At 36.8% G+C, this 14,431-nt stretch overlaps 1 protein-coding gene across 1 annotated transcript in view; it reads left to right on the top strand.

The window, feature by feature from the left end:
- LOC106927976 (protocadherin-15-like) overlaps nt 1-14,431 on the top strand; it is a 134,790-nt gene that overhangs the window by 25,941 nt on the left and 94,418 nt on the right. The window contains exons 6-9 of the mRNA XM_088001069.1: nt 255-363; nt 3,549-3,661; nt 7,879-8,085; nt 11,275-11,409. Of these exons, the coding sequence (XP_087857195.1) occupies nt 255-363; nt 3,549-3,661; nt 7,879-8,085; nt 11,275-11,409 (564 nt within the window). The remainder of the gene's footprint in view (nt 1-254; nt 364-3,548; nt 3,662-7,878; nt 8,086-11,274; nt 11,410-14,431) is intronic.

Here is a 14,431-nt window from a genome sequence, read left to right as displayed (position 1 = left end):
TGTTTTTTGGTGTTCTACCCATCTTGTGGGCTTACATGTCCACCAAAGTACTCTGGAGGAGCTGCAAAAGTCAGTCTTCTTCCCTTATAAATTACATTGTTACATTATGTTACTTGAACCTGCACCTGCATCACCTAAATAAGTTATGCTCTATATACACAGACACATCTTTTTTTATTTCAAATGACCTTCTTTGTAGTAGCTGATGTACTGATTTAGTAAACATTAAATGTTCTGCTTTGTTTTATCACCAGAATAAGACAAATCCCCTCAATGTGACCCCACCTATCCAAGCTGTGGACCAGGACAGAAACATTCAACCTCCGTCGGACAGACCTGGGATCCTGTACTCCATCCTTATTGGTAGGTTGAACTTTTGTGAGCTCAGATTTGCTCCACGAGGGGACAACAATAGAGTTTCACTTTTTTGTTGACAGTACTTTCAGCAGGCAAGGCTTAAAACATAATAGAGTTGTTGGTTTGATGAAAAGTAGGTTTGACACCTGGTTACGAGTTGTTATTTCCAAAATGCACCGTTAACTTGACAGATGAGCTTCGTTGGAACACACATTCTAAATTGTAGAAAATAAATGTATTTTATATAAAACAAATGCTGCACAAGAACATTTATTGATAAAGAAATCAATTGTTTTGAATTCTATCTTTGTGTTTTGTCCTAATTCCCTGGAGAATAACAGGGAACGATCAGATCCCTGACTCCATCGTCTCTCTTCCCGGCTTTCTTGATTTAAAGAGATGTGGCAAAAGCAAAGGAGGTGGATTAGCAGTGCTTACAAACTGGCCACCAGAGATCCTTCCTGCCCACAGCATCATCATCCACAACTCTTTCAAGATACTTGAATGATATGAGTGACAACAACATTTAATATTCCTTTGGAATTGATATGATATATTTTAAAATTAATTTAAATAGAGTTTTTGGCTCAGTCATTTAAATGTTAGTCAACATGCATCTATAATGGAAATCAATTACAAGGCTCTTGAGACAGTAAATAGTAGTTCACTTTAAGGCTACAGAGAGAATGTTTTGGTTAATGTGTTGGGATTAGAAAATAAATGTAACTGTAATATGAAGAATCTCAGACTTTCTAATAAACTTTTAAAAAGGACAAAATAAATCACCGTCTACTTTGCAATGCCTACAATTTATCATTCAAAAGATCTTTTTTTTTTTGATCAGTTACAAAAACTCTAATATTTCAATTAAAAGTCGCTTTAGTTCCATCCCAACACACTCAAACGTGAGAATAAAATGCTATTTGGACTGAAAAACTAACAGTTGGGATACTATATGAGACTGATGGTAATGTTGCATAACATTTACATCCCATTAAACCCATTTTGTGTGCTGACTTTACATATTGATTTTTGCTGCATGTCTCACTTCTTCCCTTGCTGAATTTAAGGGAAAACTAAATTTTTTTCATCATACTGAGAACAACGAGTCAGTCATAGTGAAATTATGTAAGTATGGTAACCTCACATGATTTCTAAATACTGTCCAGACCACTATTACTGTTATGACTCTAGGGTTATTATAGATACAAAAATAGTTTTGCACTACACCCTCCACAATGCCCACCTCCTCTGCCTCCATAATAAAGCTGTGAACAACAACCTTAAAATAAAGTTATACAGAGATGGTGACCCTAAGACGTCACTTCTTCCTGCAGCTATCCAGCAGTGAGCTGTGGATTTTGTTGTTGTTTTTGCCTTAACCAGCCTCCTCCTCTCTCTGCATGGTGACAAGATGATATTTGATTCTTTAACTGGCTGCTGATGTTTTCATGTTAAGAGAAGTTTTTTTTTTCAGTTGCCATTTCTTGACCTTTTAAGATCATCACGCGACTGCATTGCTTGAAAGGCAAGTTGTCTTTTCGTTCCCATTTTGAAACCTGCATGGGTTAGATGGGCCTCTGTGCCAGGTCATATTTAAATCTCAAGGGAAAACAGTGAGGTCTGCGTTACAAATGGAAAGCTTAAAGCTATTCTCATAACCTAGATCTACTAAAATATGAATGTAAAAACAACAACAACAAAAACACTGTCTAAAGAAGAGGTTCAATTCAGTTCAATTCAAAAATACTTTCTTAATCCTAAAGGAAGATAAATTAAATGTATCCCATGTTATCCAAGTTTCATCTTCTGTAGTGGTCAGTGTTACTGTAGATCTGAAGAAGCTTCTGACTGAAGGCGCTCTGTTGTTGTGCAACAGTTGCTTGAAGAGGATTCTCAAAGTTTTCCATAATGTTCTTCATTTTGTGGAAACATACTTTTTCACACAATCGTCTTCAGAGGTTTCCTTTTTCACCTTAATCCTGATCCCACATAAAATGGTAACAGCCCAGGCGTCAATATCTGCAACATTCAGAATTAATTCAACAAATGATCCGTAGGGGTCACTTGAAGAGATCTCAAATTTAACAGATTTGGAGAAATATGATAAGGCATAGCGGGGAAATACTGCTAAGTTAAAATGTGTCATACTGTTGTCCTTCTACAATAAAAAAACTGGATGCCTAAGTTAAATTATGGGGTGTTTTAAGAAAGTATTGGTTTAACAATGTGCACATTTTTGCAACTCTTACTGTGCTACATTTATCTCCTCACAAATTCGCTTAGTTTTCTTTTCTTTTTTTTAACCGTATTGTGAAAATGTCACTTTAAAAGTGGGAAAGGTTTTGCAATTATTTCTCATGGCTTTTTTTTTTAGATCACACAAGGCTGGTTTATTTAACAGGCTGTTTACACGTTTGAGATCTGCTTTATTACAATTTTTCTGCTGCTTAGTTTGAAAAAAAAAACACTTGGAGGCTGATAAGTTTTGTTAGATAATCCGCCTTATCTGCTCTGGAAGACCTTGCAATGGAATCTTCTCAGGACATTTGTTGTAAATATATAATTAAAAGATTTAAGACAAAAATAATATAAGAATTAAAACACTTACTGTTAGAAAATGTACTTACTTAGGCTCCAAGTCAACATAATTTAAATATTTTTGAACTACTGCAATACATTACTACTTTTGCCAAAAGCCTCAATTGATAAATCATTGACTTCACCTGGAATGGTCAGGATTTGTCTACATTTCTTTTACTAAAGCAGTAACTAAGGCAAGGAAAACAGGATGCATCTGAGAACTCCCTCCGCCCAAATCATCAATGTGTGCTAAAAAAAGAAGTAACACACATTCATAGAGATGCACAGGAGGCATATAATTGTGCACACGTGGCTGTGTTGGTTCTCTTCTTATGAGAACTTGATTTCCCCACAGAACAATGCCGCATTCAAAGAGTCATATATGAATGTGAGCTGCGCGGGCTCATCCCCTCCCATCGAAGGCCGAGATGAGAGAATGGGGAGGATTAGTCATGCCCCCCCCCACCCCCCCATCCCTCACTCACTCACTCCTTTCTTCGCTTTCCCCCATGACACTCCAAACATACATATATTTTCTCCACCTCTCCCTTTCTCATTCACTGATGTTTTCCTATGTTCTGATTTTTGTTTGCTCTTTTTTTTTCCAGGCAAACCAGCATCCTATGCAGAATATTTCAGCTTAAACAGAACCACAGCAGAACTCATGCTGCTTAAACCCATCGACAGGGAGCTCTACCGCAGATTTGATCTGGTTATCAAGGTAAGAGAAATAACAAGGGCACAGATTGCCTTATTAAAGTTTGCTTTTTCTTTCCAAAAACACCAAACATCCTTGGTCTCAGCCTTCATATTCTAATACCTTTCAGTCCCAAAATATACTCAACCTTTTAACAAACAACTCTTCCTCAGGTTATATTAATACTATAATTTTCTCATAAGATTATTTGTCCGACAAAAAGGAGACTAGCATGAACCTTTTTAATTTGCAGAAAGTTTTTCATTGAATCTATTCCGATTTGATAAGTTTGATTATCTTTTTTTTGTTTTTGTTTTGTTGAGCCTGTGATGGAAATACACTACAAAACATTGATTGACTTCTCATCGGTTAAAGCTTCAAATAAAGTTTGTATTCAGTAATATTCTTCTGCTGGAATAAAAGATGAGATTTCAAACCAAGTCTGTTGGGATAACACCCCAACTAATATCCGTAAGGAACAGAAAAAAAATAAGTGGTTCCAGAAGAATTCAAACATCCCTACTCTTTACCCTCTTTATAGTCTTGCTAAATGATTTCAAGCTGAGGAAATAAAAAAAAAAAAAATGTCAATATGCGCTATGCAGAGGGCATTTAAAATTCCCTGATTTTCATTGTATTACATTTTGTATTTCTTAACTGATTTCTGCACTCTCAGTATGTCTTACTAAACTCAGGATGAAGCTACAGAGTTTTTCTCTGTAAGCATTAATTGCACAATAATAAATGCCTTCCTTTATTAGTTGAAGTTATCAGTGAACACAGAGCACAAGATGTGATGAAGAAAACAAAACGTCCTCATAACTAATTCCTCATTAATCAGTTTAGTTCTTTACAGGCTGGAAGCCTGTTTGTGAGTTAGTGCTTCTTTAAAGTTTGTTTGTTTTTTAATCTTAATTAATATATTTCTTGTCTTTGTGGTGTTATGAAAGAATACAAAGTGTCTGTGCAGTGTAAGATCTCTGTACAAGGCAGACTTCTTCCAAGTCAGACAAATAGAGAGTTTGACTTTGAAACTCAACAAGTTCATCCTGTTCACTTTATGGATGACTGAATTGTTTTTCAGTGTTCATAAATTCAATTTCACAATGTTTCGTAATGCTCAGGGTTACGCTTGTAAATCTTAGAATTCATGAAGTAGATCAAAGTAATCTGGAATACTAATAATCATATATGAAACCTTATCTCAAAAAATATCTTCGGATCAGGCACAATGTTAACTTTTCTAATTAAGAGTATTCATCAGTAAAAAAAAAAAAAAAAAAGTGGGGGGGTTACATTTTAACACAAGAAAATGAGAACTGAGTCTGTTCTGTCTGGAAAACAGATCCACATGACCTGCAGTCTCCATATGTTTTGCTGAAACTCCTTAACTCTAAAATTTCCAGGAGTCTTCCAGCATGTTATATGGCAGATAGACCTCAAACATAATTGCATTCTTAATATTTTCCAAACACGTCTCAATCTGTTTCGGGTTTTTAAAACAGCTTTTAACATTTCTGTGTCACTGATTTTGAAAATGATGTTCTTCCTTCATTCACGACTTCCATTCTGAAGAGTATTGTTCTTAGACGTGTAAGTAGTTGACTGAGGAGTGTATCATTTTCACAACTAGGTGATAGTTCACCAATCCACCACAGGGCTATGTTTGATATAAACAGCAATTTTTATTACAACTAAAGGTAACAAAATTACCTTATTATGTTATGAAGTGGCACTATGTGCTTGGAAAATACATAATAATGTCCCTTTAGCAAAACTTGTCTTGTTTAATGGCAGCCTTAAAATAAAAAGTGAAATGACAGCCCTGCTGGGATTTGCATTAGGATTCCAATTTCACATAGAAAATGTGTGTTTTTGCCTCCTAGATTCCACATACATCACTCTATAAATATGACTCCCAAAAACCAAAAACCTTAAAATGGTTGTTGCGTTTACCATAGTTGGTACCGAGGGCAAAAGGATACACTTGGAAAGGATTAACAGCTTAATTCATAAATGGATCAAATTTACTAAATTGCAGAATACAAACAAAAAAGGGGGCTATAAATACGATATCTGCTAAAGGCAACTCAATAGTGTCTTTAATCCAAACACTACATATAATGTTTGTAATATAATGTTTGAATATATGTTTGAATATATTTGTTATGTCTTCCTGAGGTTCTACAGGAGCTTTGCAAAGCCACGAGACTCTGTGTAGAAGTTCAAGCACTGGAAAGAAGTCTGGCTGTGCCAATTATTTGAGCTGTATAGCAAAAATCAGCCAGGCTTGTTTAATTGTCTTTAAGCAAATAACAGTTATCTGTTGGACATTGAGCCCAGGATGGAGTGAAAGTGCTCCTGCTGAATAAAGTCAGGATGGGAATCCTGTGTAGGCTGAAACTTTTGACCCTGTTAAACAGCAAACGACTCTTACCAATTTGTTGTAAATCACTCCATCTATTCCTAGCTATGAATAAAATGGGCTCAACTAGTTGAATAATAAAAAGAAATTCTTGAAAGTAGCAAATTGCAGTAAATAGTTAGCTAAGCTCTGAGGTTGATTTTATTTTTGTTCTGGCAGAAAGGATGATAGAAACTTTTACTCCCCTTCTGACAGTAGAAGGGGAGACTAAGAAAAGCGTTCTGCTAGCTGACAGTACGACATAAAACCTCACTTTCCAGCTTCGTGTAGTCATGGGAATCATCAAAGTAATTATGATTGATTGAATTATGAAACTATTGTCATTACAGAGGATATAACCTTGTGCTCTATTGTAACTATGAACAATTTGTGGTATTCGCAGGATTAAAAATCACACTGAATAACTGTAAACACAAAAGCAGTTTTCTGCTTGGGGTGAGATCAGAGTATATTATGTTGTTTTCACACCTCTGCTAAAATGCCAATTTTTGTGACGTAAACAAGAGATAAAGATACATAAGTTGTGCAATGTCAAGCTTGATGAATAAGATCCTCTTCGTCTTCAGTGTTCTAGCAAAAGTCTCACAGTTTTCTGCCAGTGATATTTCATAATTCCCTCCACTTTGACTGAAATGCCAGTTTCCTAATGCTCCCACCAACATCATTTCACAGATGTGTGTTTTATACTTTAAGGAGATGGAGGTAGGCCTTTGGGTGTCTCCTTGACCAGTTCCTGCACATTTGTTTTTCAAATTTACAGCGACGTACATTTTTCAAAAATGTCACAGTTGAAACATTTTTTTTAACTTTAAGGTGTCGTTGTGTTACATTATCATTTTAGTTTGTTTTCCATTTGTGTTGTATAGATGATATGCCACTCAGAGCAGCAACAAGTTGTGAAATAATGCACTGTTTACATTAAAAAGCCATTAATTTGAACCAGTGTGTGAACAATATTTATATCCAGTCTGTCACACAAATTTATGACTCCTTAACATTACCTTGCTTTGCATTTTTGCTTCACTCATAATTGCTGTACCATATTAGAAGCACTGCAACTTCATTCACCAACACATCAGATTGATAGAAAAAAAAAAACATTGGCCCTGAAAATATAATTTCCATCTGAACATAAGAGAAAACATTTAAAGTTTGAATGCTTTCTAATACCACAGAGAGTGCCCAGAGTACTCATAAATATTTCAGCTTTGACTGAAAGGATTCAAACAGATACCAATTCAGACAGAAGGTTTGATGATCTCCTCTTTTCCTGCTGAGTTGATGTTAGCCTTTTTAGATTGGCTTTAATCTATCTAGGGGATGCAAATTGCATCAGGAGACCAAAGAACTCAAGAACGACAGCATTTTCAGATTTGTTTTTGCAGTAATAGGGCCGGATGTTCTGAGCATGGGCAGACCGAGGAAAAAGCTCAGTTTTAATGAGACTAACGGCTCCAAAGTAGAAAAAGTAAGTTTTGCGTTCTGTTCAAACTTCTCTCTTTGTATTGGCTTTAAAAGAAAAAAAATCCAAACCAATTAATTTGCATACTCTCTTACTACCGATCATCTACAGGAACGTGGACATGGTTTTGCTTCTAAAATGACAAGACGAGTGTTTACTCAACTTAAAAAAAAGTTGTGATTTTGTACAACTCATTAATTGCTTATTAAAGAACATCCCAGGTTATGTATTCTTACCACTTAGACATTAAAACTGTGCAGTCGTGATGGGTTGCACTGCATATGAGTTTCCTAGTTGGTCGGTAACAGGACGTCTGCAACAAAACAAAGCCGTTCCATTCTGCCCTGTCTCTAGGCGGAGCAGGACAACGGTCACCCCCTGCCAGCGTTCGCCAACCTTCAGATCGAAGTTCTGGATGAAAACAACCAAGCGCCGTATTTTTTGGAGTCTGGTTACCATGGATACGTCAGTGAGGCTTCACCAGTCGGAACTACCGTCGCTACCAACGTCACTCTATCGGCTCCCCTCACTATAATAGCGTTGGATAATGACGTGGAGGAGGTAAGCATGTTCTTTACATGCAAGTATTATAACAATCCATTTTTTATGGTTATGGAGCAGTCTTCACAGCTATTGAATTTTCTTAACTTTTTGGTGTAACAATAAACATTTATCGTTTTGAAGTTTATGATCATGCCCTTCATTGTACAGCTGTTTTTATATTGAGATTAAAGTGGGAATCTCTCTCTGTTGATAAGTGATTTTATTTAGGAGAGTCGGTAAAGGAGGCTCAATGGATGCCACACTGAAGATTCTGTTTTTAATATGATCAAATGTTAAAATATATTTTTCTGAAGAGTTAATTGTACAGTTTGTTTTTTATGCTTTTAGCTGAAACCCAATCAGATGCCTGTAGGTATCATCTGACTTGTGTGTTGACTCTAATTCCTTTCTCTTAATTTTTAACTAGCAATGTGGATAAAGACACCAAAAGTTTACTTAAAATGTTAATATTCATTCAACTTTGGCGTTTTACTGTTCATACGGTGTGCTTCTGGAGATCATTTTCTGTTGGTCGCCTGACTGAAACCTGTGCAGTGAGATCTATCAGTAACTTCTCTGCAAGCTAAAAAGAATCCTAATTTAAAATAGTGAGAACATTTTAAGTAGGATAATAAAACATTTTCATGTTAGCTCAATACAGTCTAAGACAGAATATGTATGCATTAAATCGCCACATGAGTTACTAAATTGACGAATCAACCATTAGTCAGTTTTGACAAGACAGCTGAGGACATTTCTTCATGTTATAGAACGATAAAGGAGATGTGAATTTTTTCCGTGAGGTTTACTCTACAGTCAGAATTAGAAATTTGCTGTTCTGGTTTCAAAAGGCCCTTTGGCTCTTTGCTTCCTTTATGGCTCAAAACTAAATTACTCCCTTGGGCAATAGTATATAATAACATAAGCATATATAATAACGCTGCATTTCCATGCAGGCATGAGAAGGACTCTAACATATTTAAGTGCCCACCTCTTTCCTGCTTTTCTCCCCACTGAATCTCAGCTTTGTGCTTTGCTTGCAGTGTTTGAAGTGCCCTATCTAAAGTGCCTGTGAATCTGACAGTAAAACCGTTTGGCTCTTTAAATTACCTCCCAGTAATAATTGAGATTTTACAGTGCCACAATATTGTTATCGCCGACCGACGCATCCCCGACAGCTGAGTTTGTTTAAGATGTGGTGAAGACATTTTGACAAAAACAATCTTTGGTTCATTGCTGTCTAAAGGTCTCCCCCCAGCAGGGATTGGTGTTTAGGAAGGATAATGTGTAAGGGTGGGATTTTTAGTTTAAGGCAATTGATAAACAACTAGTTATTTTTAGTTTTCCCATCCCTGGTCTTTCCCTCTGCAACAGGCACCAACAATGATGATTAGTCCTAATAGCTTTTATGCACTGTCTGTCACTTTTTATTTATGTTTCTGCATGCTAATGTACGTTCCTGTGTGTTATTGTTTAAATGTGTGTATGCATGTGTGTGTTCATGCTTATTTATGGCTCAATATCCGCAACAGCAACATCGACAAGATTATCAGGCCCCCTACCCTGCTGAGCCAGCCTTATCTGGAATGAGAAGACCTCTCTCTCTCTCTGTTTCTCTCTCTCTCTCTCTCTCTCTCTCTTGCTCGCTCGCTCTCACCCTCTCTCTCTAACACAGAAACACACACACTCATATATAAACACACAAACAAGAGATGGTTGTTTGGAAATGCCAGAGCAGGCCATAGATGAGAATTGCCTCTTCATCACTGAGTGTGGCGTGCATTTGCAGACATTTACAATTTGCTGTTAGGAAAGTTTTAATGTCTGGAAATCAATTGAGATCTTTTTTTTTCTATTCAGAATTTTCTTTCAAAGCCAAACACCTTTTTTTTGGTGGTGGGGGGTTAGGGGTCGGGGGAGGTGGGGGTTACTCTTCGTTATTCCTCCTGCAGATGTTCTTGTGCTTAGGTAGGGCATTGACATTTGTTCTGAAAGACTTTCATTAGCACGATATGGAACACCTGGTGATTCCTCAAGTTATTTAAAGCTCGACTTCCGACAAACTTGCCTCTGCTCCCTCCGCAGGTATGCTGTCATGTTTCGTTTCATAATTAGATTTCGAAGAAGACATGGCGTGCATCAAAGCACATATTATGAAGGCTTTAGAAAAGCCAGCTTGCCAATTTCACACAGCAGAACACCTGAACAATCTAAACAAATATCGTGGGTGTTCTCCTAGAAAATTAGGCAGTAACCTTACATTAAGGCGGTATTTATTAAAGACCCATAGTTGTTATGAGTTTGCTCAAAGGCTCCACCATGTCACATGTAAAAGTTCTAAAGGAATCATTCATTAGAGTTTCAAACTGTGAGACCTGGAAAATATAGCACAACTAAACATTTGACACGAAATTCAAAAGTTTAACCCATGTAGAGTGTTATTATACACATGGAGTTTGTTATTTTCCTATGTTCTGGACAGGTCACCAGTCTGTTACAGGAGGATATAGCTACTGTGCTTGCATTAACTTCTACAAGAGCAATTTCGGGGAACCAATATACCTAATAGTGATGCTTTTGGAGTGTGGGAGGAAACCAGAGTACCTGGAGAGAACTCTCGCATGTACAGAGAGAGCACACAAACTCCGTGCAGACTGGGATTTAAAGCCAGGAGTTGAAGCAAATGACTTTAGCATGGTAAACCAGCAAAATCATTTAAACCTTGTCAGGCTTGTTTTTTTGTTTGTTTGTTTTTTTTCTGCAGAGTAGCAAAGATTCAGCCAGATAAAAGATTGAAAAGCAACAGCTTCCTCAGTGCCAACTGCAGTCCACCAATCTGTTAAGCTGTTTTTATTACCTAATTATACCAACCCAACATAACTCAAGAACTACTTCTTCCTCCTTCCTTCAAAATTAGAGTTATAGACATAGATACAGCAAAGTGTGTAGCCTTAAACACTCACCTTTTTCTCAAGGACACATTATATTAGTTTAAATTTGCTTTACCAGGCAGTGAAACACTCCCAGCCACTTGATATCAACAGACCTCACTTTAACAAGATTTTGTGGCAAAATCTCAGACATCAAAATTTTGCATGTTTTCCTAAACTTCCATCAAGGATCTAGCAAGTTTAAATAAGTCTCTATGAGTTCCTCGTTGTGTGATACACCTCCATTGTGTGAAATACCTCTTTTTGTCTTTCACAGGCCCGGGATCCACAGCTGCACTTTTCTCTGGACAGTTATTCTCATGTTTTTTCTATATCAACTACTGGGATAAGAAGATATCTCACGCTGTTGCAGCCTGTAGACAGAGAAACACAAGACTCCTATACATTCACGGTAATACACAGGCTCAATATGTGTGTGTGTGTGTGTGTGTGTGTGGGGGGGGGGGGGGTTATTGTAAACAGGAAAACTACTTGCATCAGGGGAAAGTAGGGAGAGAAAACTTGCAGCGTTGAAAAGGCAGTTTTATCTGAAAGAATATTAGAACTGGAAGCAAAATTAGGATGGAGTTGTGCAAAATTGCAGAGCAATGGGGAACAAAAAAGAATGTGGGTAGACAAAGAGGATAAGCATTTTACAAACCATTAAAGACAGAGTTGCAGAAAAGCATGGTGTGGAAAAAGATCATTAAGATTCAAGCGTTGTGAAGGAGGAGGTTGCACAGAACACAAGCAATACATTTAACATAAAGGGAAGAGCGAGAGAAGAACAAGAATGACGAAAAGAAAAATGCTGGATTAACTCTGCTTTGTGCCTTTGTTTTTATGGAGCATAATCCAGAAAACATTCCCCTCCTCTGCTTTTTGTGTCCATCTTAGCAAATAAGTCGACATTAATATGTTTTAGTCTGTCTATCGTTTGCTTATGAATTCAACAGCAAAAACAAAAACTGAACCGACCTTAGCAACGCCATGGGGAATGAGTTTGAATTACCGACACCGTCCACAGGATTTGATTATAGAGGCCTTTACTCATTTACAGTGATATCCAATGTAGTCTGCAACATACAATAAGGAGAGAATACATTTAGCCCATTTCCATTTGAAGTATATTTTTCATGTTGGAAGATCATTGCACTATACCATGACCATATTGCTGGTCGAGAAAATATATGTCTTTAATAGAAGGGAAAGTGCTGCAAGAGTTATCTGCTGTAGGACCAATACTGAGGGGCCATAAACCATCAACAGAACTCAATTTCAAATAATCAACACTCCCTCCCTTTAAGCATAGAGTACAATGATTATACTCTTGTTGAAACAGCATTGCAGCACCTTCTTCCTGGGTCGTATGCCCGTAACTTAACTCTTCTATTACTCTGTGACGAGGCAAACCCTGCGTAAGACTTTTTTATTGTGTAAACTTATCTCCATTAGTTTCTCACTGCCTTCCCCTCCTATTGTTTTTTGTTTTCTTCCATTCATTGGATCTGTTAAGTGCATTCAACTTCAATGTGATTTTATTGGCCTTGCACCGAGACGCTGCCCTTTGCCAAGCAAAACATCTTAATATGAGGGCTTCATGGTATGCAGGAAACCGTTGATTCTTCATCTAGCTGTAATCTGCTAATTCCACTCTGACAACAGAGACGGTGTGTGTTTTTGTGTGAAGTTGTGAAACGAAATACATAACTGTATGTGCCCTTGAATGTGCATTCAGCAATTTGGAAGTTAAAGATGGAAAAGGAGAAGGTCTGGAGTATTGATTGAAAGTCAGAGGTATACTGTAATCATTATGAAAGCCTTGGAGAAGAAATTAAACTCTGACTGGAAGAAAGAGAGTGCCATGAGACACGGAGAGCCATATCCATCAGAAAGGAGTCAATCAGCTTCTTGGCAGATGAGCCTGTGAAGAAGATTGGTATCAGTAAAGATCATTATTTTTTGTTGATACTTGCAGACAGAGATTCATAAAACATAGAGAAAATAATATATATGGCAATTAGGATAGGCGAGAGTAAATACAATGCAAAAGGGGTTCTAAACATTGTGATAAAGAGATTTTAACTTCATCAGCACAATGTGCAGCATGAATCCTTCGCAAGCATTAAGCCACTAGGTGATTTTACACATAAGCAATTTTTGACACACTGTTCCTTGTTTATTTTTGAGTGCTTCAATTTTGACAAAAAATTAAGGTTTACAGCTGTCAAAAATGTGTTTGAATTCAGTAAATTGAAATGATAAATGGTTTTGTTTGGCGAGATGAAAAAACATAAAATACAGTTTAAGGAGGATAGATATTTATGTATTCAAAGAAACAGAATGGGGGAATCTGATTAAATGAAGATTAAATATACAAACATCTATTGCTTTTAGTCAAGTGAGGCAGGTTTTTCAGACAGGTGTCGTTGCACAAGGAGAAACAAAAAATATCTGAATGACTCAATAAATCCAATTTACAGCTGCTAGTTTAGCGAAAGCAAGCAAATCTAAAAGACTTATTAAATAATCTTAGTGGTGTTGGCATTAGGAAACTACAACACAAGAGATATAGTACATATTTTAGTGACTTAATAAATAAACTAACAGTTGATTGTGTACTATTTCTGCTCTTCAAGAAAAAAACTACAGTTTACTGGCCTAAATCATGAAACATTTTAACTAAAGAGTATGAGTTTAAGTGAAGATTATTTTTCCTAAGTCTTCTCTAGAAGCAAAACATGGAAAGAGTCACTTCTCTCAGTGAAGCCTTAAATAGTCTGCAAGAACCAAAAATAATAATAAATGTTTTTCACTTACAGTGGCAACAGCAAGAACAAAATCTGTTTTGCTGTAGACAAGACATTTCATATTTCACAAGAACTCAAGTGCAATGAAGTCCTGGGAAGTCCTCAACTGCATCATTTGTCAGTGTAGTAAATGTCTCCCCTTAGAAGTATCGGACCAATCAACACTGCACATAAAAAAAAAATAATAAAGAAAAAAAACGTCCTCCTTGTTCATGTGCCAATAGCAAGCGGCCGTAACTATTGGGAGAACAAGGCTAAGAGACCAGAATCGTGTCATTTTATAAACGAGAACAAATTTCCCTTTTCCTGCAGAGAATGCGCAGGTGGAGTATGTAAATGTATAGGCAGAATGACGCCTGCTCGGTCTTTTTAAAATCTCGTCTGGCGAAATAAAATCATTTCTGGTTCGCTCTTTTGATGTCAGATGAAACACAATTTAATTGTTAGTCTAAAACGAATGAGCCTTCACCCACTGTAACAAAACAATCAATCAACCCCAAGAGAACAACCTAACTGTCAATTATGGATCTGCAAGGTTGGTTTACTGCCAATGGGACAGACACCTTAATAATGGTAAATGGCATCATAAAAAATAACTTAGTATGTCAAGATACTCAACAGCAA

The sequence above is a fragment of the Poecilia mexicana genome, unplaced genomic scaffold (assembly GCF_051168715.1).
Source record: "Poecilia mexicana isolate PSO_F unplaced genomic scaffold, ASM5116871v1 scaffold_19, whole genome shotgun sequence".
In the NCBI taxonomy this organism is placed as follows: domain Eukaryota; kingdom Metazoa; phylum Chordata; class Actinopteri; order Cyprinodontiformes; family Poeciliidae; genus Poecilia; species Poecilia mexicana.
Note: the sequence above shows the minus strand (reverse complement) of the source record. Positions and strands in the feature narration are given on the sequence as shown.